General features: G+C 37.0%; 1 protein-coding gene across 2 annotated transcripts in view; it reads right to left on the bottom strand.

Moving 5' to 3' along the window:
- The window catches only part of PHF21B (PHD finger protein 21B), a 75,887-nt gene that overhangs the window by 5,118 nt on the left and 45,558 nt on the right, over nt 1–25,211 (bottom strand). Inside the window, exons 3-12 of one of the 2 annotated variants that reach the window (XM_072400281.1) lie at nt 23,608–23,700; nt 17,540–17,884; nt 17,311–17,433; nt 16,703–16,754; nt 10,787–10,863; nt 9,067–9,118; nt 6,627–6,649; nt 3,209–3,367; nt 2,258–2,330; nt 1,047–1,150 (exon numbers count right to left, since the gene is read on the bottom strand). In XM_072400281.1, coding sequence (XP_072256382.1) covers nt 1,047–1,150; nt 2,258–2,330; nt 3,209–3,367; nt 6,627–6,649; nt 9,067–9,118; nt 10,787–10,863; nt 16,703–16,754; nt 17,311–17,433; nt 17,540–17,884; nt 23,608–23,700 — 1,101 coding nt within the window. The remainder of the gene's footprint in view (nt 1–1,046; nt 1,151–2,257; nt 2,331–3,208; nt 3,368–6,626; nt 6,650–9,066; nt 9,119–10,786; nt 10,864–16,702; nt 16,755–17,310; nt 17,434–17,539; nt 17,885–23,607; nt 23,701–25,211) is intronic. The other variant, XM_072400282.1, reaches the window with a different exon arrangement.

Here is a 25,211-nt window from a genome sequence, read left to right as displayed (position 1 = left end):
GGACCATTATGTGAAAACTGCATATGTAACGCTCTGTATCCAGGGAATGCAATACTATCAACACTGCTCTAAATAAGCAACAGAATTTTAAAGGCACACTCCAGACAAATGGTAAACTTTTGCATGCAAAATAAATAAGACACTGCTGGGTGGCTATTATTTTAATCTTCATTGCTGGTAATAATAGTGCTCTAGGACAAAAATATAAAAAATAAAGAACCTAGGCAGAACTGTTTGGGATTTTCTCCTGCTGCTTTGCTATTTTCCCTCAATGCAGTAGTTTAATGAATACAAACAAAAATACAATTCTTTGTTTTTGCATAAATGGTTAACCAAATGTTTTCACTAAGAAGTGTTTCATCCTGTTCATCCCTAGAACAGGACTTGATAGAAAATATCTTTAAAGTGAGCAGGAACACTTTTTTAGGCAGTTGTCAACTAACACAGGTCTGCATTAAATGTCTTTGCACAAGTCTTCTTTGCGACCTTGCTGCAACATTGAATTTTGGATCTCACCTCACCACTTTTTGTTCCAGGGACAATGGTCACCAGGTGAATATTTTTAGACTGGATACAGCAAAAATAGCACGGTGCTTGACGTATGGTAGAAGTGTGTGGTGTGTTGGGGACACCACGGTTCTCCTTCCTGAGGTAAGGCTATGTACACACGTCAGATGTTTCTTGTCCGATAAGAAGGGTCGGGCTCATCTCAAGTGAAAATCTCTCATGTGTACAGTGGTGTCCGACGTCATTCATGGATCCATCCTGACGGATTCATAAATGACTGTAGTACAAGTCAATGGAGAAGAGCACAGCGGGGTGCCGCTCGCCCAACTTAATAGATTTGGTATGCTAGTGATTACTATTACTTACACTATTATTTACAATGGGGCACAATGTGTGTATCTGCTACACTGTATACCATTCTAAGCTTTTTCAGCTCTGTTTTTAATGCTGTGGAAGATTTGACAGCATCATAAATATGCAATAATGTAAAATGAGGTCAAGGAACTCCATCAAGATTTTTATGTAACTCAATGCTATACCTTTATAGCTTCTCTCAGAAGTCTCTCTTGATCTTCTAGCTGTCTCTGCTCATTCTTTAACTCATTGCCTTTCTTCAATAACTTTCTTTTTTCCTCTTCTTTCACTGAAAAATAACACAGAGGGTCAGCTGTCTGACACAAAGGCAGTTTAACTGTGCTGTAAAGGAGGTCAGAAACAGACACAAATGCAAAAGAAGAAGCTTTCAAAAAAAGTGCAGCAACATGTAAGAATAATTTTACCCATGCTGGCAGTGGCAGTATAAAAATGCTCAATACAGTATAGGAGACCTTGTCTTTTCTAGAAACATGACAAATGAACCTAGACGCATGAACACTACCACAATGACCATTACAGGTGTATTGATTTGTAGTTAGCGTGTCTCAAACAGCCCTTTACCAATTTCAGGGGAACATTTGACATTTTAGCTAAAGTAACAAACCAAAAAACTGCAGCTACTCCAAAACACAGGATAAGGGTATATGTAGGTGGGGAAAGCATTGAACTCCCAGAGGATGTTACATTTACAAATTGACATGGAGCCTTACTGCAGAACCAAAAGACATCTGGAAAGGGTTTTCTTAACTATAGACTATAAGAATAGGCTTAACTTGGACTTGGTCCCAATTTCCCTAAAAGAGCCGGAACACCCCAGAAGTCCAGATTTGAGTTCAGCCAGGTGAATACCCCCAGGGTATGTTTGCATTGTATTGTATTATTCATTGTACTGTCCCACCATCTTACACCTTTCCTTTGCAACCTGCAAAATGGCCTGGTGTTGGGAGGAACTTTTTTCTTTACTGTTTATATGAGCAACAGTAAAAGCTTAGGCTTAAAACCCCACCAGGATGCTCTCAGCATAGAATTTGTATGTTCTCGCAATCTTTGTGTAAAAAAAAAAAAAAAAAAAAAAAAAAAAAAAAAAAAAAAAGAGAGGGAAGTACTTGAATGGGAGACTATATGGGAGGAAGTGCAGAAAAAAATGATTACTTACTACTTATTATCCTGCAGTTTGCTATGTGTCATGCCACAGGTAAAACCCAAGTACCTTTTTCCTTTTCTGCTAATATCTGAACCAAATGTTATCTGAACACACTTACCATACAGGTATCACCCTTTCACAGTCACTAGTAAATATATCAAAGTTTAAGGGCCTGCACACACCATGCTATGTCAATTTCATGGTTTGCAGTCATGTTAAAAAGGACCATACCTGATTTATGTGTTACATAGGACTGAACAATAGCAACAGCTCCACTCCATGGTGCGGTCTCCTTCTTTAATACCTAAAAGTCAACAGAGAAAATAGACAAACATTGAAAAAAAACAAAAAACAAGGTATGATAACACAAATAGAACTGGAGGCAAAGGACACCCATGGATATTTTAGGGAGTAATATTATCCAACATACAGCTGAGTTTCTGTCTAAAATACCAATCATTTACTTGTCTACAATGTGGCTGGCAAACAATGTACTTTGTTTCACAGTAATGGCATTTACAATTTATTCAACAGACTGAAAATACAAACTTTAAAAACTCATACACTTTCCCTGTCAGAGCTCATATAATCTTGAATTTAAAAACCTCTACAACGCTGAAAAACTGAAAAAAAAAGTGCTTTACCGATATGGAGTAAAGCAATAGACTCACTTAAATGCCTTAAAGTGAAGGGTTGCTGCAAGAATTATTCTCCAAGATATGAGCATGCTGTTATACCACAAAAGGTTTAAACAAATAAATCAGGAGATGTACAGATGTCTATGAAGTGGTACGAACTGATATAAAGGGTAAAATAAAAAAAAAGCTTTCTGTAATTTCTTCTTCTTTTGTCACAATCTATGTATGCAAAAATATATAAATAAAAGAGTTATCCAATATGTGGTTGTACAGTAGTCGGGGGGTGGGGTGGGGGGTTACAAAGTGTGGTCTATGGTGGTTGGGAGGTTGGCCACTATCACCAAATCTTGATTTTTATTATGGAAAATTACTAGCCATATAGGTTAAATATGTATTTATGGTGACAGCATGGGTTACTTGCCTCTTACATAAGCTGTATATTGTGATATGAGAGGAGTTCAAGCAGAATTGCAAAGTTAATGGAAGGTCTACTTTAAATAAAGTGAAAAAAGTACAATTACCGGGGTGGTTCATAGCTTCTCACCTTTTGCTGGCACTTAGGACACATCCAGACCCCCTTGGGTGCTATTTTCACAGCTGGGCCCAAGCAGTCTAGATGGTAAGCTCTTGGGCAAGTTCCACAGGGCTGCAAATTATTGCCACGTTTGCATGCCGAGCAGTGTTCATCATGAATAATCTGATCCTATTATTAAATAACAAAATAAAAAAGAATTACACAGATGTTTGATTTTTATTTACTAAAATAACAATCATCAAGTATTGTCATAAAACTATTAAGACGAAATGTTTTCACAGCACCCGCGTCAGAGTTCAAAAACTTATAAATAAGACAAATAATTATGTAAAAATAAAAACAAAAAAAACGCATGAAATAAAAATGACAACTGGAATCTGACTTTATGCAACCATAACTGAAATAATTTTGGGATAAAGGTGGATCATAGTGAACAAAAGAGGCTTACATATATATATTTATAAATAAAACAAGGCAAGCTTAATGATATGCAGTGTTTTCCCCAGTACCTTTTAGCTGGGTGCACCACCCGGCATTTTTTGGGGGGTTACTGATAAGTTGGGTGACAATAAAGGGGCTGCCACCTGCCTACAGTTTATGCCCACCCAGCTTAAAAAATTCTGGGTTGAACACTGATTTGGTATCCAACAGCAACCAGTCTAAAGAAATCTCACTACTTTATGCTGAAGTCGGAATGTTTGGTATAGATAACTGGATATTCCAGTCACTTAAGTTAACCAAGCTTTGATAAAACTACTTCCGTCTTATGGTGGCCAAGAAAATTAACAAAGCCGTCCAGTCTGATTAAAAAAAAAGCATAATACCAACTCTAAGGCTGAAATGTCACAATTGGTGGCTCATTTATTTGATACACTGCATGGCCCTGAAATGTAATGCATGTTTTTTGAAAAAGCAATGCACAGCAGCAGGTTGTGCTGTAGTTCACTGGTAAGATGCTTTTGGAGTGCCACTTACAATGAATGTCAACCCAGTGCATCAATGCATGTTATGTGGCCCCCACACATCCTGGTTTACTATTTTTGATAAGGACTATACCTACAAAACACTAAAAGGTTTTCTTTTATGTCCCATGATTTTCTAATCATCAGAAATCAAGCTCAGAGTGTGACTACAATGCAAGCCAACAAATACTATGCACTGCATAATGTTCCCCTTATATGTCATAATACTGTGTAATATTGAAATAAATTCACATATTACTGTTTCCCATACAAACGCATATAAAAGCACATGTTTATAGAAGGCCATTTAGTACTTTATAGTAATTTGGTTCCTTTTAACACCCTGACAAAAGGTGACTTGTGATTGGAATGTCTACAACCGCGGCTATATGTGGGACAGGGATGTCATCCACCCATGTAAGCTGAATGTGGAGCTTACCCAGGGTGGACTTCTACAGTGCGGAGGCAGCCAAAGAGCAAGAATCAGTAAACTAGGTTTGATTCGGGGACAAAAAAAAGAGACACTTGACAAAATGATTTTAATGGTTGTATTGACTTTCCAAGCTCTACCTATCCTGCAGATAAGCAAGACAAGCCTGGAACAGATGCAAGTTACATAAATGGGTAAATAATTCAGGCTGTATCATTGATATAAATCAGTTTTAATCAAAGATGGCTTTATTAAAAGCATAAATATATTACATGGTTCTATACACTGTTCCTAAATAAGTTTTAGAATCTCCTATTTTCGGCTTTGTGATAGGTCCTTTTATTTAAAAAGGCAATGTTGTATTCAGTGCAGGATGAAAATTATTGATTCAGGTTCATCAAAATTCAGATTTCCGCAAAAATGACAAAATAACCTGACACTTTCTTTGGCAACCACTTATACCACTGCTAAATTTAAGTTTATATAACAAAAAAAAAAACAATAAAAGAAAAAAAAGGAAATATAAAAATAAATAAATGACAGACTTTCACAGACACAGCACATTTTTGATCAAAGATGTGTAATGTATCTTTCAGTTTAGATGTCTATGTGAAATAACCTGAGCCAGTCACCTGGCAGCTTCTAAAGTAGATGTTCTCAATTTACAGCAATAGATCAATATTAGGTAAAAGGAAAATAATAATACCAGAATATTAGTATAATTTGCTGCTCATACTCAGTTGTGCTAAGCATATAGGGTGTGCAAATAATATTTTTTATTTAAGCAAAATGAGATTTAAAGATGAGTTTATAAAGCTGTTACTGAAACTGTATACATGTGTAAATACCACATTTAAAGTGTATGAATGTTTCCTTTGCAGTATGGACATGCAGACACTAGTCATGAAATTATTATTATTATTATTATTATTATTATTATTATTAAACAGGATTTATATAGCGCCAACATATTACAAAGCGCTGTACATTAAATAAATCAATTATGATTTAAGTATTATTATTTACGTGTTTCAAACCCTGCTATATCACTCTCACTTGATACACCTATACAGTACCCAACCATGAAAGGTATTTAAAGTGTTAAAACATATATATTTTTTTTGTAGTGGCGAATGATTAGGACCTCACATTTCCAATGATGTCCCCATTATGGAGATTTTAGAGATGTTTTATTGACCATTTTCACCAGGACTGAATGTGATGTTAAATCCAAAATTTTGAGTCTCCATTACAGGAATCGAGGGGAAAACTTCCAATAGGACACCTGTTCTAGCAAGATTTGCCCCACTTTGAAAAGATGTATCGTTTCTTTTTCATGTAGGTTCTTGTATGGCGTCTACTGGACAGGAAATATTAATAAATTTTCCCAAAAGCTCACAGAGGAAAAAACCTGATTGGGGATTTACCATACCCCCCACTATCTACAAGGAAAGAAATCAGTTCTAACTTTAGATATACTTTAATACCTTAAACATGAACTATAAGAAGTCAAAATATTTACTAGCAGGTGATGACAACAATCATACAGGCGCTTTGTTTGGGGACTATAAACTGCTGTTAATACTAACGTACAGAGAGATTTCTGATTGCAGAAGATCCACAGGATGACTACTACGCACAAAATTCAGTGTAAAACTTGTGGGTAATGAAAAGTTATTCCCTAAAATAATGAGAAAAAAAAGACAATACAACCCCTAATCCACGCACATGTAGGGTTACATATTTAGATCATTTAGCATACAGCACCAGTCAACATGGATACACATGTGACCAGCATCATACATGTAAAACCTGGAACCCTCTAAGAAACTACTTAAGTGACTTAGGTGTATATATCTAAACTTCTACCACATCCCAGAACCTATGATACTGAATGTCAGCTAACAACCCCTTTACAAAAGTTATTTTCGCCTTAATATTGTCACTTTAAAAGTAACATAAATAGAAAGTTGAACACGATAGGAGATACCTCTAAAAGAAAAGTATTCTTTTTAAGTAAACCTTACAAACATACCTTCCAACAGGAATCCGTAAAGGCTTGCATATAAAGAAGGGTAAAAACAGGTTAGTGGAAAGAATGTGAGCAAATGTGCAACACAGTGGGGATGGAGGGGGAGGAAAACTTATGCATATGTTCTGGGTATGCAGAAGATGCAGGAGATGCATGCTGAAAGTACCTAATGAGGCGATGGATTGTTAGGTCTGGACAGAATTTTAGATGACTGTCTACAATAAAAAGTCCATTGCAATTTTAAAATATGTCTGTCTAAAGATTTGATGACTGAAGTGTTTCAATATTCTTTCTATGCCAATTACTTTTTTGAAGCTATATACCACAGATATACCTTTGTATCTCCATCTCTTTTACCTCCCTCATCCCTCCTGGCAAAGTTTCCTTCTATCCATCTACTCCTCCCTTGCCTGTCATTATTGTAATTATTTCTTACTTGCTTGAGGGTGAAATGGCATTATACTGTCCTAAAATAGCCAGTGGCAGCAGGCATCTCAGATAGAAATCAGGCCAGCTGGTTCGGTAGCAAAAGGTAGCCTTAACCCCTCAAAATTAGGCTTACCAGAAAATATTAAAACTTCTATTAATCTGAGAAATAAACAATATATTTTTCAGGGTAAAGTATCTATGTAACGACCATTGTCATTGTTTAGAAATATAGATTTGATTAGAAAAGTATATTTATGTCCACCATGGACATATATATGTAAATATTCCTATAAAAACATTTCAAGCCTTTACACCAAGGTTTTTACTAAGCCATATCTGATACAGTTGATAATATTTTACTTTATTTCCCTATAGGTTACTTAGGTGAAAGGTCAAAATAAAAGGTCTAAAGAGAAAAGAAGGAGAAGGCAAAGCATCTGTATACTGTATATAGGATTTTGACATTGTTATAGTTCAACTGTATTCTGGGCACAGGAGATACTTCAGAGGGCATCTAAATGCATGTGTAAGTACCTCTGGGTGTCTGTATGGTAGGCTGCAGCCTGTTTCATATCAGAGCACAGACAGGTTTAATCTAAGTGTGTATGTGTGTAGAGAGGAAGAGAGAGACAGGGAGGAACATGTACTGAAAATGCTGGAATTGTGGAAAAAAAAGTAATTTTACATGCATCACCTTCCACTCAAAGCAAAGGGTATCTGTTTTTTTATTTGTTTTTTAACAATGTAATTATTAACTGTAATAGGCAAGGTTAGCTTAAGCTACAAGGGACCTTCTTAAGGATTATGGTCTTGACCTTCTATGACATTCAACCAGTGATTTAGATCACCTTAAGGTATAACATTTTATGATTAGCAACTTAATAAGATAATCAATTTTCTTGCAAAACAGCTACTGGACTATTAATCTTGTGGCTTTGGTAATACGCTGAATAGCAGTTTTAATTAGTAAACTCATGGAATTTATACAGGAGATGTGTCACAACAACAGTGTGAAGGTTATAGAATGAGACCTTGGGAAGTTCATGTTATAAAATAAGTCACTTTGTAACACTATTAACAATTTAGAATAGCCTGTACAACAGATGCCAGTCTTTCACAGCTGGACATTCCATTTAATATTTGTTTACAGAGCTGTAAACTGTACTATAGAGTCCCCTCCAAAAGTCTTCCAAAGTGATAAAAATGGAACTCCAGATCTCCATTTTTAAATGTCTGACAGATTAGGGAAAAGCCACAGTCAGGTTTTTGATTACTGTCTCTGACTCTGTTAGAAAGGCTTCCTGTTGTAATAACCTAATTATCCCCAGAACAGGAAGTGAGAAAGGATACAAAGATATACATTGTGAGTCAGAGAAGGTCAGAATATCTATTATCTTTTAACTGCAATCTGTGTGCTCTCACTCTCTGCACCATGTACAAATGGGCTACAGTACCTCACAAGGTGTTTTAACCGTTCCTTACTCTCCAAAAAAAAAAAAAAAGTATGTGTATTTTACAAAATTAAAATTTAAAGTGCACCTTTGGCCTGTATAAAAAAGAAATCCAGCCTGCAGCATCCTCCAGCAGACAGTGCTACCACCACTGAACACTCCCAGGTTTATGGGATACCATGTATCCTGGGGTGCTGTGGTGCATCCCACCAGTCCTAAGTCAGTAATGGACACAGTGACAAGGTAAGGACTGGCAGAGATCACTACAACACCCATCAGGGACATGCTATCTGACAGACCCAGAAGTTTCCAAAAGCGACAACACTGGTATCTGTGGAGGAAGACAGACATTTTACTAACCAGAGAATTAAGTATCTTCTTTAGGATCCTGCAGGCTGGATCTTTGATACAATGACTAAGTTGATTTAAATTCCTCAAATCCCTTTTGTGTCGCTTTGCCAGATCAGTTTAATAAAGTGGCGGGGCCTTAATGGTGAAGTGTTCTAATCACACATAGTCATGCGAATAGAAATTTAGTAAAGTCCCAAAGGTGGGGGACTTACCTTTCCCTGTTAAGAACGGGTTACTCAAATAGTTTGAGGCAAGGCGTTTCCGCTGAAGACACAATAAGAACGCCATAAGACACAGAACTCAAGACACCTGGCATTCTACGCAAACACTAGTTCTTATAAACAAGTTATTCCAACATAATGCCCTTTGAAATATCACATTTCAGGAAAAAAAAAAGAAATACAAACGGGCAAAAGGGTATATGAATAAAACAGTGGAGAAAACAAGATTCTAGCCATTACATCTCCCGAAGCCCACCAAATGTTTGGCATAACCTTAACAATCCATCCACAAGACTCCTGCTTCCTGTCAGCATTTTGTACTGCTTAGTCGTCAATGATTTCATGTTTACATCGCGTGCAAGTGCAAAAATCCTCCATCCCTCACGCTGGGAATGTACAATCTGATTATTCAGCGATTTCAGAGCGGAGGGCTAGGAGTGCTTTACGATGTAATCTTCCTGGTACTGAATAAACTGCAGTGAATATTTCACACTATATGCCGGCTGTCACAAAACACAAAGCAATTATGCTGACTTCCATTCATTTGGCAATTTATTTCTGGCCGTCAAGAGTCACTGAGCGCGGGGCTGTGAATATGCATGAGTAAAACATACGATTCATTTTATTCTGCTCCTCCCTCCCTTTCCCGTCATACATGGCAAAATTCTTAAACCCGCTGGCGGATTGCATTATGCATTTCACAAAGTCACATTGATCAGGTTCACAAATACAAACTCTTGTATTTGTATTTTGTATTTCTTGTTTTTGACAATTCAATTGTAACCAAAAACTGCCAAATTCTACCTGTGCTGTATAAATTCCACCTAAAGCAATTGAATGTCTTTTTTAATGATCTGTTCATTTGACAGCATGTTTTAAAGTCTAGATGCACACACTGGCATGCATCCGTTGTTCTCTGCTGCAATGTTAAACAATCCTTTCACAAGCATGGGGCATAGTGCATAAAGACTTTACGAATACCTTTTAAAGTAATCATATTAGGTATTTAAGGCATGGGGCACTATGAATGGTGTGATTTGCATACAGAAAAATGTGCTTTGAAAGCTTTGCCATTATTTCAAAATTATGTGAATAGCCATTACAGTGGATCTCTAGTTAAAACTTTTTTTTTAGAAGGAAAAAAAGGTTCTTTTGATATCTTGAAGTCTTTTATTCTAGCTCTCAACCTCCCCTGCCAATTGTATATTCCTCTGGCCCTGATCTAGGAGGATGTGCTTCATTTAATTCTATTGGACAATAGGATAAACTGTATGAACAGGACTAGCTCGGATAACTATGGATTTTGTAAGGCTCTGTGTAATATGTCTGCACTATATAAATAAAAGTTATTAATAATAATTCTGACAAGAATGCATCAAAAGGACACCAAAAATGGGTATGGGAGATCTATCTAAAAGTAAAAAAACCAAAACTAATTAATTTATAACAAATTACTATATTGTTATGTAGCACCTTTGTCTTCCATCCAACTGTAAGCCAAGGAGGGCTGTAGCAGAGAGTGTAATGTTTGTATACTGAAAGCCTTTAACTTTTATATGGATAATTTCAAGTGACTGTAAAAGCATGGGAACAACAAATTTCTTGTGTGCCTTACAACCTCAAATCTGACAGAAAGGTGGAGTCATAGATCCTATGTCATACAAATTGCTTAGAAATGTTGCTATTACTTATAAAATAACTTATGTCATACCTCTGGTTCCAAAAGGCCGCTGTAGGCCGGGTTGGCTGTGCTTCTTCTTTTCCTCTCATGACGTTTGCTTTGGATCTCTGTAACCATTAAAACAAACTTATATTAGGATTTTCCAAAAGAAGCTAAGAGCAATGATGATGTTACAAATGTTGCCAATAAAAATTATGTTGAGGGGGTAAAAACAACCGGAGAAATAAGCTTACTGAATCAGATTAATCCAATAAATAAACTTATTAAAGACTCAGGGGCCAATCAAGTTGGCACTACACAAAATAAAAAACTAAGTGTGGACACATACAATCAGATGTGTATCTACTGTGAGTCCCGTAACAAACGTAGTTACATTCACGGGTTGCGCAAATATTACTACGTTTGTTATGGGACTCGCGGTAGATACACATCTGATTGTGTGTGTCCACAACTAGTTTTTTATTTTCTATAGAACCAACTTGATTGGCCTCTGAACTAGATCAGATGTATGATCCTACAATGTTATGCTCCTATTGTATCTATTCTATGAGAGTTGATGACTGATTACAAATTGTTTATTTTCCTAAAAAAAAAAAAAGATTTTTTTTCCATCCTTCTTATATATGCGTAAATATAAGGGAACTAGGATTATTCTTAACCAATACTTATCCGCTATCACATCCTCCTTCCTCTTTCTTAAACGAATTAAAGAATAATAATAGAATAATTTAATAAAATGTTATTTTTTTTATAAAAAAAACTACTACTAAGTTTTGTGGACTCACTATTTTTACTCTCTAATGGCCCTAGATCTGTTCCTGCCATCTCAGAGTCTTGGGTGTTCTTCAACAAATACTGGGGGGTGTTTCCACTAAATGTTTGTATTTCAATCTTTTTATTGAAGATTTAACAATTTTCCAAAAAGAGTAAACAAACAAAAACAACCAAAAAAAAACCACACACAACAAGACGTTACAGAAATTGCCCTTATCAGGCAAGTGGATAGAACACAAATATAACGTTTTTAGACAACAAAACTATAACAAAAATGAAAAAAAAATCCGGAAAATAACAACATCAAAAAACAGAAAGGACATTGAAGAAATTAAAAAGGGGAAATGGGGAGACTTACATATCTAGAAAGTCTGTTAATAAAAAACTAAAACCATTTGGGACCCATTGTACATTTGCCAGGGTTCCCATTTAAGATCACATTTGTCTATAGTGTGACTAAAAGTGTGAGACAGTTTGTCATTGACCATAATCCAATTCAACTTTGAAGTTAAGGGATCCTTAGGAATAGTATCCTTATTCCAAGCTTTAGCCAATGTTATGCCAGCCTCCAGCAGAAAAAGTTTGGTCCATTTCTTTTTGTATTTGGGGAGTTGTTGGTACCACCAAACTTTTGAACCCTTTTAAATGACCACAATAGTTGTGCAGATTTTTACACTTAAAGAGCAGTTTTGCTTTCTGTTATGTTTCCCAAAATTCCTCTAATATCAAACCAATGCTGTATTTAGACCCTCTGAAGTAACATGGTAATGTAGGTTAACACTAAATAAAGGCACGAACTTTAAACACAAACCTCACAATCTGCTGTAACAGAAGACACTGTGGAGTAAGTAATGTCTAAAGTTAACAGCAGAAGAACTGTAGTAGGTCAAGTCTTTCTCTCTGTAGCTCAGTTATCCCTGATCTCTGCTTCTAGCGATGTCTCAGCAGCTCTTCTTCTTCCCAGCAGTAACCCAGCTACTCTGTTCAACCTCCTCCTAGCAGTAACCTGGCAGCTTACCTCTCAGAACTTCTGCTCTATCATTACAATAGAGTTAGTAAGCAGCTAAATCACTGCAGATAAGAGAAACCTGGAGGTAAAATTGATTAGAGGAACAAGGTGGAGATAATCTGCTGAGTCAAAGCTGCAGAAGGAAGTAGGGGGTGCTAAACTGGTGGAAGGGGTCAAGCAGAGTTGCAGATGCCCCCCCTTCCATATTGTGTTAAACAGTACAAAATGTGCTGTTCCCACTGAAAGCCTGTAACGGAGAACTTCTAGGTGTCAATGGGAGACAAAAGCTGCAATGCTGACTCATTTAGACCAGTGGTCGCCAACCGGTGGTCCTTGAGAGAATTTTGGTGGTCCGCAGCTCTAGTCAGTGCGCCCTTGAGCAGGGTCAAGAGAAGGACCCCACCTGGGGCGCAAACTGGCCAGGGCTGCGGACCATGTCTCCCGTAAGGATCGCATCCTCAGAGCCGTGGGCGGGTTGTGTCTCTGGACACAACCCACCCACTTTCCCATGCGATAGGAGAGTAGGTGGGATCTGGCATCATGACGTAACTCAGGGGGAAGTTTCTTCCATGACACACGGCTCCCCACGCATGCTCGGTCCAGAGCCCGTAAGTTTAGTGGTACGTAGATCCGAAAAGGTTGGCAACCACTGATTTAGACGCTGCATACAACACACTGGTAACACATCACAAAGGCCAAGTATAAGCAAGTGGGTGAATGTACATCATACTGTACAATTCAGTGTGGCAAATACACATTTGAATAGTAAAAATGTTATATATGAAAGCCCTACTGTATAAATGCAACAACTATTGAGACCATAGTGTTTTTATGTTATGATGAATAAGAAAAGAAAAAAAATGCCTGCAACCTTTATATCTAGAAAACAAGTAGCTTCCGTTGGTGTAGCGCAAAAACAAAAAGGTGAATGATCAGCAAAAAGTCCTAAATTAGCAGATGCATCAAACATGTAACAACTGCCAAAAGGCCATGACATGTGCATATACATTATGCTGATTAAATGGAGCAGGGAGGGAGAAGCAGAAAATTACTAGACCCTGGAACGGAAGAGCTAGTTACTTTGTACTGAAGACTTGTGCGGTCTGCACAAAAGGCCATGTTTTAGAGGAAGAACACAGAGGCTAAGAGCTCTCAGCGGAAATACTGGAGAATCTATCGGAGTATCTTAAAGCCTATGTCAGTCTGCAGCTGTCATTACAAGCATGGCCCGAGAGTTAATTCTATCAGAGTCAGAATAACACATTCATGTTGTCTTTAATGTTTTCTGAAGAAGCACGTTAGGCTGAAAGTGGGCAGCATCTTCATTAATTGCTCCCTGGAGAATAATATACAATATGCACTCAGTTTAGTCTCTGCAGCAGATGTGTGCTATCAAAAAATATTACAGGTAATATTAAATGCTCTGCTGATGTGCCTGATACTGACAAGACATCAAAGTCCTATGGAGGTAAAGCCTTAGATTTATGGACAGCATAGTGTCTAGGTATAAGTATTCCAGTGTCTAACTACAAACAGTACTCTGACTAATGCTTTCCATAGGCACTTCTATATATAAGTACAAGCAGTGGATTTATTAACATTCTCTGCCATATTAAAGGAATACAGTGGTTTCACCTTTATGGCTGCAGCCTGCTAACTGGACACAGAACAGAGGCACAAAGATATGTAATTGTTATCCCCTCCTGCCTGCATGATCCTTGTCAGTACATGTGCTCTGCGACACAACCTAATGGATTTGGGTACTTGTATAAAAAAATGTAAAAGTGAATGCCTGGACAAAAGAAAAACATTCTGCCTTATATGAACATTTCTGTATGTTTTGCCTCTTCATAAATATTGCAAGTACAGATACTTAATGATCTACTAGAAAGCTACTTGAGGTTCATATTCTGCCTGCAATACATTGAAATCCCAATCAGTGTTTTCCAGCCCTATCTAATGCACCTAGTATTAGTAAAAAGAGTAAGTCTTCTGAAGTCCATCATGGGAGAAGTGGACAAGGGCTGACATTTGGACTATCAGCTCAAACACAAAGTTGCTCAAAGGATTTCTGATAAATCAGCAAGTATTTACTTTAATTTTAGTAAATAGAATTAGATCCCTATTCCTTATACCATATTCCGGTTGTTCACCTTTTCACAAAAACGACTTTTTAATACAATAAATACAACCGTTATCTTTTAATTAGAACATGTTATAAATCCATCAGTATACACAATTACAACAGTGAGAATCATGATACATTCATAAATACTTAATATGTCATGTGTTCCTCTACGCGTTTCGCAAGAACTGCTTTATCAGGAGAAACATTTTTTCAGATGTTATACCACTTATTGTCCAGATATGGTCACTTTACTGAAGAGACATCAATGACATGCAGAAGGAAGCTCTCAGGTTTTGTAGTCACAGTCCTCAGTCTCCCAAATTCTGCACCACTGTATACATGGTTGAACATATATACATATAACAACTAAAGGTACATTTACTTTAACTTTTATATATTATATATATTTTAAGGAAATACATAACTTCATGTATTTTTGTGTTTTTATAAATCTGCCCCCAGTTCAGCTGGAGTGTTTTGCATCTGAGAATTCCTAGAAGCGGGTAATAGTGTTTGTACATTCATCCTAAAGTCATTCTCCAAAAATATACTGCTATGTTAACTGGAAATGCAATGTGTGTATTATCGAGAAAGGAACAATTGTAAGTTGGTTGATTGGTGTGGAGAATGGGATTTTATAGTTATGACAAATAGGTCCTAGCTATTCTGTACTCAAATCACAGCCATTTTTTCCTCCCCAATAATCATTTTCGTAAAAAAAAAATGTAAAACTTATTAAAAAAAAGGGCAATACATAATAAACTTTAAATTAGGGACAACGTTGGTATAAATTTCAGAATGTACGCTGCACTTACAATTACCATGGTGCATTAGAAAGTCAGAAAAAAGCATTATATGTTGCTATAACATTTATACTGAAAACTGCTATACTGAATGTGGGTGGAGACAATTAATTAGGTAGGATTTAACATACTGTTTTTTCTTCTACAAGTTTTCATTACCAGTTCACATTTATGCAGTAATTTCATACGTGCACTATCAAACTAAATAAATATCAATATTGAAATATTAAATTTCAGGTCTCCTTTTTTTTACAAGGGTAAAGGGGACACAAAGAATCCAGCTGCTGCAAGAATAGCTGCTAAACGAGCAGTTTGCTAATTCAGCCAAGTCAGCAACTTGGTAGCTGTAAGAGATTTCTGCAAAGCATATCTGTAAAACTGCAGATATGCAGTAAGTAACTGAGTTCTGAAATCAAGGCAAAGTATAGTCAAATAATTTTCCCTGTCTTGCTGCATAAAAATGACAGCTGTGAGATGTGACAATTTGCAATTCCTAAGTGCCACCACACCTATTGCATGTGTTTAGTATAGGCAATCTAGTCTCATTTTACTGTTCTAACACATGTAGACTGTAGATGGTTATTTATGTGGCAGACTCCTCTCCCCAATCCCACCTATCCAAGTCTGTAGGGTCCACTGACTTTAAAGTAAAATATGAGCTGGACAGCATGCAAGGTCCCTGCAACTAGAACAATATCATGGTTCTGATACGTCTGTTTGCCCAAAAAGTTAATTTTGGGTAGCTTCTGGAACATCAGCTTTCAAATCTCTCACAGTTTTTTACCTATTCTACATTGGTGGTTCTCAACCAGGGTTCTGTGGAACCATAGGGTTCCTCCAGAGGTTGCTAGGGGTTCTTTGACTAACAAGCAGTTTGTGACTCCCGGGATAGTTTAATAGATACCAATGACCTTTTTGGCTCTCTGTAAGGGTGACATTCATCCTACTGGTCAGCAACGTATGAACTATTCTTACTACTGACCACCACTCGAATGTACTGTGAGTTGCGGATATAGTAATTATAGTGGGGGATTCCCAAAGACGTGAACATTTTTTCAAGGGGTTTCCATAAAATAATAAAGGTTGAGGAACACTTCTCTATGGAGAATGGAGCCACATATGTGAATATCATTTTGGATCCATAGAACATAAATAGAATTAGAGTAGTTTGAACAATTGAATGTTTATAGCTTAGTATGTTAACATAACCTTCTTCATTCATTTTAACTTACCTTCCAAATGTTCTGTTGTAACAAGGCCTAGTGCTACCATGAAAGCAATTTTCTAGAAACGAAAAACAAACGAAACGAAAAACAAAATATGAACAAACACCTTAATTAATATAAACATTACAGATCTCTCTATAGATGGGTCATGTTCAGATACACATCCAACTGAAGCTTACAAAATATAATATAGACAAACAATGCAAGCATGAGAATTTTATTAAGTTGTACCGAGATATTGTCATTTTACCCAATTTTCGTATTCCTGATGACTTCTCAGTAAAGTATACAAACAGAGCTATATTTCCCCTCCCCCTTCCTGCCGCCTTTCGGCTACCTAAGTTAACCTTAGGTAAGCTTTTTAGTCAGCTGATGCTGGCGCTTACCTATCTGGATGATGTCTTGCCTCTCCCTATAAGGGAAGTCACACTTCATATCCAGAACCCTCACTTTATTTTGTGGACACACGCATGGGCAAAGTGATAATATCTCTTTAAATTAAAAAAGTTGATTATAAAATATTTACTTGTTACTTTATGTAAATCTGTCACAAACCTAGACAATTTAGACATTTTGCTGTAATAAAAGTTGTAAACACCATGAATCTTTTATACCTCAGGATTTTCCTCCTTTTTCTTTTTGGTAGCTGGGGGTCCCTGAGGCGGTTCTTCACAAGGCTTCTTGCTTTCTGTCTTGCTTTCTGGTTGGCTCTGAACTTGAGGCTGTATGATGATAACCTATAAAAAAAATTTTTAAATAAATTTTCATGAAGGACATGTAAAATACTAATTGGCCGAGTTGTTAGGTTCACTGTAGTTTTCAGTGAATGTCTTACAGACCTACCTTGCTGTCAGCGCTGATAAGAAGTGGCTGAACTTTGATACCATCATTGACCACAGACATGGTGCTGGTGTTGATTGGATTTGCATTGCTGGGCGACGTGGATATGATAGCGTAGGCCACTCCTCCGCTGCTCAGAGGTGAGGAGATGGTGGGTTCATTTGAGCTTTGTGTTTGACCATTGGAAGTGTGGAGGTGGCTGACTGTATTGTTGGCAGTTGGGAGGGCTGGGCTGGGATTTTTGATGCTGACCACTGTGGCCTTTTGAAAGGTGGTCGGCTGCTTTAAAGGCTGGTCTCTGCACAGGGAGATGGGGAGACTGTCTGGAATCAGTGTCTTTGGCCTAACCTGCAATCAAAAAATGACACATACAGCATAAATAACAAAGCAAATTATTATATCAAAGGGGCCTCTTTCTAAGTTCATAAAGATGGAGAGGTAAAACTGCAAAAAAGAAGATTAGAACTTTAATGGAAGGCTGGAAATGAAAATGCAAATATTTGCATTCCTTATGTTTTTAATATTGTTGCAGTGTTATTTTGTAAATGTGTTATAACCCAATGTATGTTCCTGCTGTTCCTCCTATGTTTGAAAGCATACCTAAAGACACAGCTTGTTTTTCTTAAACATGGTGTTTTGAAAATAAATTGAACCGTCACTGGAATGTGGAAGCCTTCTATTGTTCAACTGAGCCCCAAACCACTGAGCAAATCAGCTTGTATGAAATGAAAGGGTTGATGGTCAATACATTTTGGATGTTAAGCACAAATCCCCCCTTATTAAGGCTTAGGTTTTTGTGTGAGTAGGTTTTAAATGAGTGGTTACTCCTGAAGTTTATTTGTTTGTACACTTTGGATATTAGTTCACTCAACAAGTTGTCTGTCAGTCAGACGTACTGCAAACTCTTAAAAAGATCAAAATGAAATCCAAATTTGGACTAGTCCCTACAACATTTTATTGTTGTTTTTGACCCTTCTTGAAAAATTGACTCTCTATTTCTTTCCTGGCACTTTCCCTCACTTTATGATTTACAGTGACTTAAGTCCAAATAAGAGGAAGGGAATGAAAACGGTGGGAAGGGAATGAAAAAAAAAACCCTAATAAGTTTTAGCCATTCCCAACTATATCCAAAGCTACCAAATATGTTCATGGTTTAGATTACCTTTGGTAACATTCAATGCTCCACATACCAGATTGTTAACACCAAGTCTGTAAGTCACATTGACCTATCACTATCCTCTCCACGATTGCATTACCAGTCATAATCTTTTTATGGAAGTATTAAACAGAGCCTTGTGTGAAACCTTTATGTGAATCTAGCCAGTGATGCAGAAAAATGAAGTGTTTATAATTTTATAGGCTCGCCACAGCATCCGCTAGATCAGACGGACTAAAAGGGTTTAAAAGTCTGTTGGAGCAGAGTCGTAGAATCTGTGTCTTTTCTACCCAGGCAGTGCTGTGTCGGTAACTTAATGAAGCAGGCAAAGGCACAAGATTTTCCATGTACTATCGGCAGAATCCTAGGAGAGCCTTGCCCACAGGATGTGAGTTTCATGTCAATAGTCCAAATGTCTTTCTTCAATGAAGCCAGAGCATAAAATTTGACAACACAACTGATGAACTGCAGAAGCTACAAACTGACACACACATGCTGCTGTCTAATTTCAATGAAATCTTATTAGCTTAGGAAAATTCTACATGATGGTGTTATGATATATATAGTGACAGTCTGACTATTGAAGAACACTGGCAAATACACTAAGGCATTATTTAATTCCTTGAAAAGCCGCAGTATAATTTTTAGACCTGTTTTGCTTAATTACCCTGAACTGTACCAAAACCCAAAAACGGAACCCTGCATAGTTTGCATTAGCAGATGGCATCACTAGTTTTTAAGACTTTTATACTGTCATCTTCCTGTAAGATAGAAAAAAACATCTAGCTGGGCTCCTGGTAATGGGAGTATGCCTACTAGATATTACTCACCGATACGTATGCTGGGAGATTGAGGTTGAAGGCAGACTCACCTAGTCTCAGCTACTCTACAATACAAATGTAATGAACAAATTTGAACACTCAAAGACTGAGTGCTGGATTCAGGAAGAACATCCGGAATAAACTGATGGATACATTTCACATAGAAAGAAGAATATATTTTTCAGAGTATATTTTTCTTTCTATGTAAACTGTATCCATCAATTTAATCCATACTCTGAAAAATATTATTACCTAGTTGCCAATAATACTAAAACCTCTGATGAAGTTCATAGTGTTAGTACAGAACAACTTTAGCTCTGTGTATAATGAACTGCAACAAGTAATCATACGTAGCAGAGCAGGCAAGAGGTGGGGGCATTGTTACAGAAGGCTTCAATCTCCTAAAATTAATAACTTATGTTAAGCAGATATATTTACAAAGCAAATGAGGATGGTTCAAAAATTTTACATATTTGATTATATATATTTTAGCAGATAGATTGGTTCTCAAACTGTACTGTACTGTAACTTTGTATTTATTTAAACTGAACTTGTGCCCCAGACTGTGTACATTTAATAGTTTGCATATTCTTAAAAACAAGTCATTCTTGGGCTCTTTGGCTGTTTGTATTGTGAATTAATTAATTATCAAAAATGCTCAAAAATTCCAATAAAGGGAAACACCTGATGCGAGGTCTCACATACTTCCAGATTACACTTTCAGAAAAAAACAAATCTGAGTTGTGCTGCTCTTGTGAAATGTACATTCAATTTACTTTAGTGGCCTTTGTGCACAGGCTTTTTAGGCTGGGTCTACATGGACGTTTTTTAAAAAGGCATGTAAACCTTCCTATTGTGTTTTTATGCATTTTATGCACTTTTTTTCAGCTTTTTAAAGCATGCCTTTAAAATGCTAGAAAACGCCTATGCTGCAATTTTTATCATGTTTTTTTGCGGTTTATTGCATTTTACCATGTTTTAACTAATTTGCATATTAAGAGGTCAAAAACGCAGATGTTTTGGGGCGTTTTTCAGCGTTAACCAAACGTTTTAATTTTTTAAACGTTGCTAGCAGGTTAAGCCCTGGGAAAACAGTCCGTGTAGACTAAGCCTTAGCTTTAGAACTGATTTTCTCTGTATATAAGTATATGGAAAAGCCATAACAGTTGGAAGCAACCAGATGCAGGTTAATAAAGTGGGCCTGAGTAACAGTCTGCATTTACCCATTGCCACGCAAGCTAAAATATTGTACCTGTTCATACATTCCCTTATCCAGCAGAAACTGGGTGGTAATGTTAGTGGAGTGCAAGGTTGTCCTGGGTCTTATCCCTATTTTAAAATGAAGTAGCCCCTGTACACCATACAGTACTGCATTCTCTAGATCATTGGTAAACCTCACCTGTGTTCTCTCCAGCCCTTTTTAACAGGGGGGCGAACCACCCGGCACTTTTTAGTAACCATCTGGCTGTTTTGGGTGGTTACTGAATTTGGATCGCAATACAGGGGCCGCCACCTGCCTACAGCTTCTTCCTACTCAGCTTAAAAAAATTATGGGGAAAATACACAAATGCATATACTGGTATAATAAATAGTCCCATTGTTATCCTCATTAACACATCTTTAACAAAAGATGAGACAATTGGTATGAACCCAGTTTGCAAAGTACCTAAAACCTATGGCGCTCCTTTTACTGTTCCAAACCTTTTCTGCAGTTGACAGAGCTTATTGGATCCCAGAAAGGACTGCATGAACCCCGAAATATCAATGAGTTTATGTGCTGAAGTAGTGCAAGAAGTACCACTGAAATATAGAGTACTGTGACCTATATCAACCAATCATAACTAATCTTTTACTGATCAAACAACTAAATAAATTGGTTGAGATTATATGCCAATATACACTGCCTTATAAAATAAACCCCAAATAATAAAAAAAAACTCCCTCTGACTGTCTAGTTTACAGGGAATTAGATTGCTTACACTAGTATTTACAATGTATAAAGCACACATTTACAAAGTGTTACAAAAGCTTCAAGCTGCTTTCTTAAAGCACTTCCAGGCCCTGCATGCACATCTCTATTCTGATAGGCCAGGCTTTTAGAAAACTTCATTGCTGCTTAAAGCATACATACCTAAACTCAGAATTTTCACTTTACATAAAAGGTTGACAACACTGAAGAGGAGAAGACGGCTCCGGGACAGATGCCGGGACCACGCGGGACCAGATGCAGGCCACCCCCAAGGTAATTGGACTGCCTTGCGGGAGTGAAGGTAAGTGTATTTTTTTTTTGTCAGTTTTTAGTTTAGTTACTCTTTAAAATTTTTTTTACATGTTTAAAGAAAGATTAAGCTATAGCCAGCATCAAGATCAGTGTAATAAACTTCCAGAAGATTATGAAAGTGAATGGCATATAAAAAGAATTGTTAAAAAAAAAACAGTAAACAGCATAACAGAAGAATTAAAACATGTAAATGATTAGGTTTATTATTTCCATGATCAGACTAAGCAGGTCTAGTGATTACCTTTTGGAAATCTTAATCACTAATATCAATTTAGCTGTTACAGAAAAGTGTGCATTTGTTTTAAACTGTTAATTCTTGATTAAACCGCAGTCTTTGTTAGAACAATTTGCAGTGTTGGCAAGCATGTCATTATGATACTTGCAGCTCTTGTCCTTGTGAATCTGCATAAGTGGTTGACTGCTTAAATGAGAAGCCTAAGTAATAATCGTCTACACACGTTAATTTGAATTCTAATGGAATACACCTGGCAATTATGTGCAGGGCTCCATTCACCTCTGTGCATGGGCTCCAGGGAAGCAGCCAACCAATGAGGGTAAAAAACCCCCTCTGTAATTTTTTTATGGCATCAGTGTTATTATTGTAACTGCTTTCAGTGAGGAGCATAATAAGTCCCTAGCACAACCACGCCCACAGACAGTGGGTTCTTGATTTGCAACATGCTTGCAGAAAATCTGTTTTTATTAAGAGGACCATATTTTACATCAGTTTTTTTAACAGAAATGTTTTCAGAAGTGTTGCACATTTTCATTTGTGCTTTTTATCTATGAACTAGGAAATGTTGCTCTAGGATCTTTGTTACACAGACAATTGTTACAAAGCTCACACCACACAGAAGTCCACCTGTCCTTCAATTCTTTACCTCTCCACAGCTATTACAGGCACCCCTGTAGCAAATCAGCATGACCAATTTAAATATCACAATGGGACAGAGGAGAGAGGGGAGGAAGGATGACTCTCAGTTGTGTATGAATTCTCACAGGTGTGGGAATGTCTAGGGGTAGCAATTCCTTACTATACCTCCCCAGGTAGCACCTGTCCAGTTTTAGATACATGATAGGAAAGACTGAACAGACAACTGCCTAATCTAATCACAAGAGGAGTGAGGCAATCTCTACACAGAAAGCCATGAATGCTGCTGGAAAAATCTTTTGTGACAAATAAATAAATGAAAGCTGTATGGACAGCACCTGTTCTGTTGTATGGACAGAGTAGGGGGGCAACAAGTGAGTAGCACTCCTGTCGAGCTCTTGTTCACTGAAATGCACATCGCTTATTCCGTCTTTCTTTGACCCCCCCAGAATAGATCAATGAACAATGTCGGGGTATCAATGTTATCATGTCAGTTTTTTTCCCAAACAGTGTTGTGCATTGATCATAATGTATGTGCCTCTCAAATAACAATATGGTTTGAATCCCATAAAGCAATTTAAAAATACATAGAAAGGTCACTCTAGGAATGAGGTGCAGTACAAGCACTTAATTGACAGGAATGTACACAATACAAGCACTGAATTGTCAAGTAAATAGCATAACCCTGTAATTATTTGCAGTCAGAGCTGTTTAGATACAATGATGTCTAGTTTTATAACTGAAATTAAAGATTTTGCATTATGTGCCACTATAACAGATTACATTCAATTTTGAAAGGTTTATATACTTATATATATAATAAATATAGATTATTTTATACTATATTTTTTTTTATTCCCGTCAATGTGTATGCAAATTAGACATAATCTGTGTAATGTGCCCATATGTTGTTACGTGTTGTTATTCCACCACTCTATTTACCTGAGGTAGCACTGCTGGTCCATGTCCTGCCAATCTATGCAAGGAGCTGACCTGAGGGACTTTAATTGGCACTGCAGTAATGGTGCCCAACGTCTGCAGAAAGAACAGAAAAAAAACATTAGATTTGTTGAATATAGAAAAAAATAATGTTGTTTAGTCACTGTTAGTATTAGCAACAAGTAGTTTTAAACAGTAGATGCAGGATGCCTGGTTGGATTTCTATGAATAAAACATTCCTAAAGATAAAAAGTTGGAACACTGAAACTGTATACAGTCACAAAAAAAATGTTAATTTTTCTAAATTTGAATATTTAATCAAAATAATACCTGAAAATCCTGCAAAGTAGGTTCTGTTATGCACCCCTATTGTAAACTACAAGCAGATTGTGCCAATCCACCAGACCTGGTCCACAACAATGATGTGCAGCCAACACCAAAGTGGGCGTATATCAACAGGACATATCTTAAAGACACTAGAGGGGATCATTTCAGCAGTGCCGATAGCAAAAATGATTTGAGGGGGATTGACCACCCTGGTTGCTGTGCTAATCAACTGTCTGCCGGCTATCCAATATCTAATCGGTATTACCTGCTCTCATTTTCTTTTAAAGTAGGAATATGAATACTCACCTGTCTTGCTGCCTGTCTTTCATAGCTTTGTTCTCTCACACGCTGCGGCCTCTGGCAAAATTTAGAATCCAGCACACTCTCAAGTGTTGTATGTCTCTGTCCCCATCAGTGTGCTGTGGTCCTGTAGATTTGAAGGGGCTGGCAGACACAACCACAGAATGTAGTGGGGCACTAGGAATCTGACACCCAGAACTGTGTAAAATTTAAGGATTCTAGAAATCATAGTTCTGTTTTTGTTTTGTTTTTTGGTATATCCTTCAGTAGTTATTTTAAAGTGGAAATGCATCATTTTCAACCCTACGGGTATTAAAATTGATTATTGCAAAGACAAAGAGCCAGCCAAGCAGGAATATTATATATTTTAACAATATCCCCACAGAGGCTATTGAAAATAGTCAATGGCAGTGATTTACCAATGGAATTTAGGCTTTTGACCTACAAAGGTGAATAATCACTGTGCAAGTGTTAATTCACTTAGATTAGTGAATGTGGTGATGTGGTATTTGGTTCACTTTCCAAACAACAACCAATCACGTGCAATACATTCGAACAGGATTTTTCTTGCATATGATTGGAGGGTTGAAGTCAGCAGAGCTCTATCTCATTTACTAAAGTACACAAGATATCTTTAATTTGCTAACCCCAATGTCTTTTATTTTGGTTTTCTTAGTTCTCTGCCTGTTTCTTAAAGGCTAAGGCAACATATAAGTGATAAAATTATACTGTTATCTCAATTCAGATGGACAAAATAAACTTGTCAGGAAATGCTATTCTATGCATAGGAAGGAAGAAACACATTACCATACATATAAGCTAAGTGGCTAAAATGATCGTGCAGATTTACATCAAGGTTATTATGTTGCACCACAGGCCCAGATTTAACGTTGCCTTTGTATATAAAGGAGGACAAATTAATGGCTTAGAATAGCATGTTTCAGAATGGTCTCTCATAATTAGTCTAGGAAAATTGCTGC

This window comes from Pyxicephalus adspersus, chromosome 2, assembly GCF_032062135.1.
Source record: "Pyxicephalus adspersus chromosome 2, UCB_Pads_2.0, whole genome shotgun sequence".
Classification (NCBI taxonomy): domain Eukaryota; kingdom Metazoa; phylum Chordata; class Amphibia; order Anura; family Pyxicephalidae; genus Pyxicephalus; species Pyxicephalus adspersus.
The sequence above is the reverse complement of the archived record's forward strand: the minus strand, read 5'-3'. Positions and strand labels throughout refer to the sequence as shown.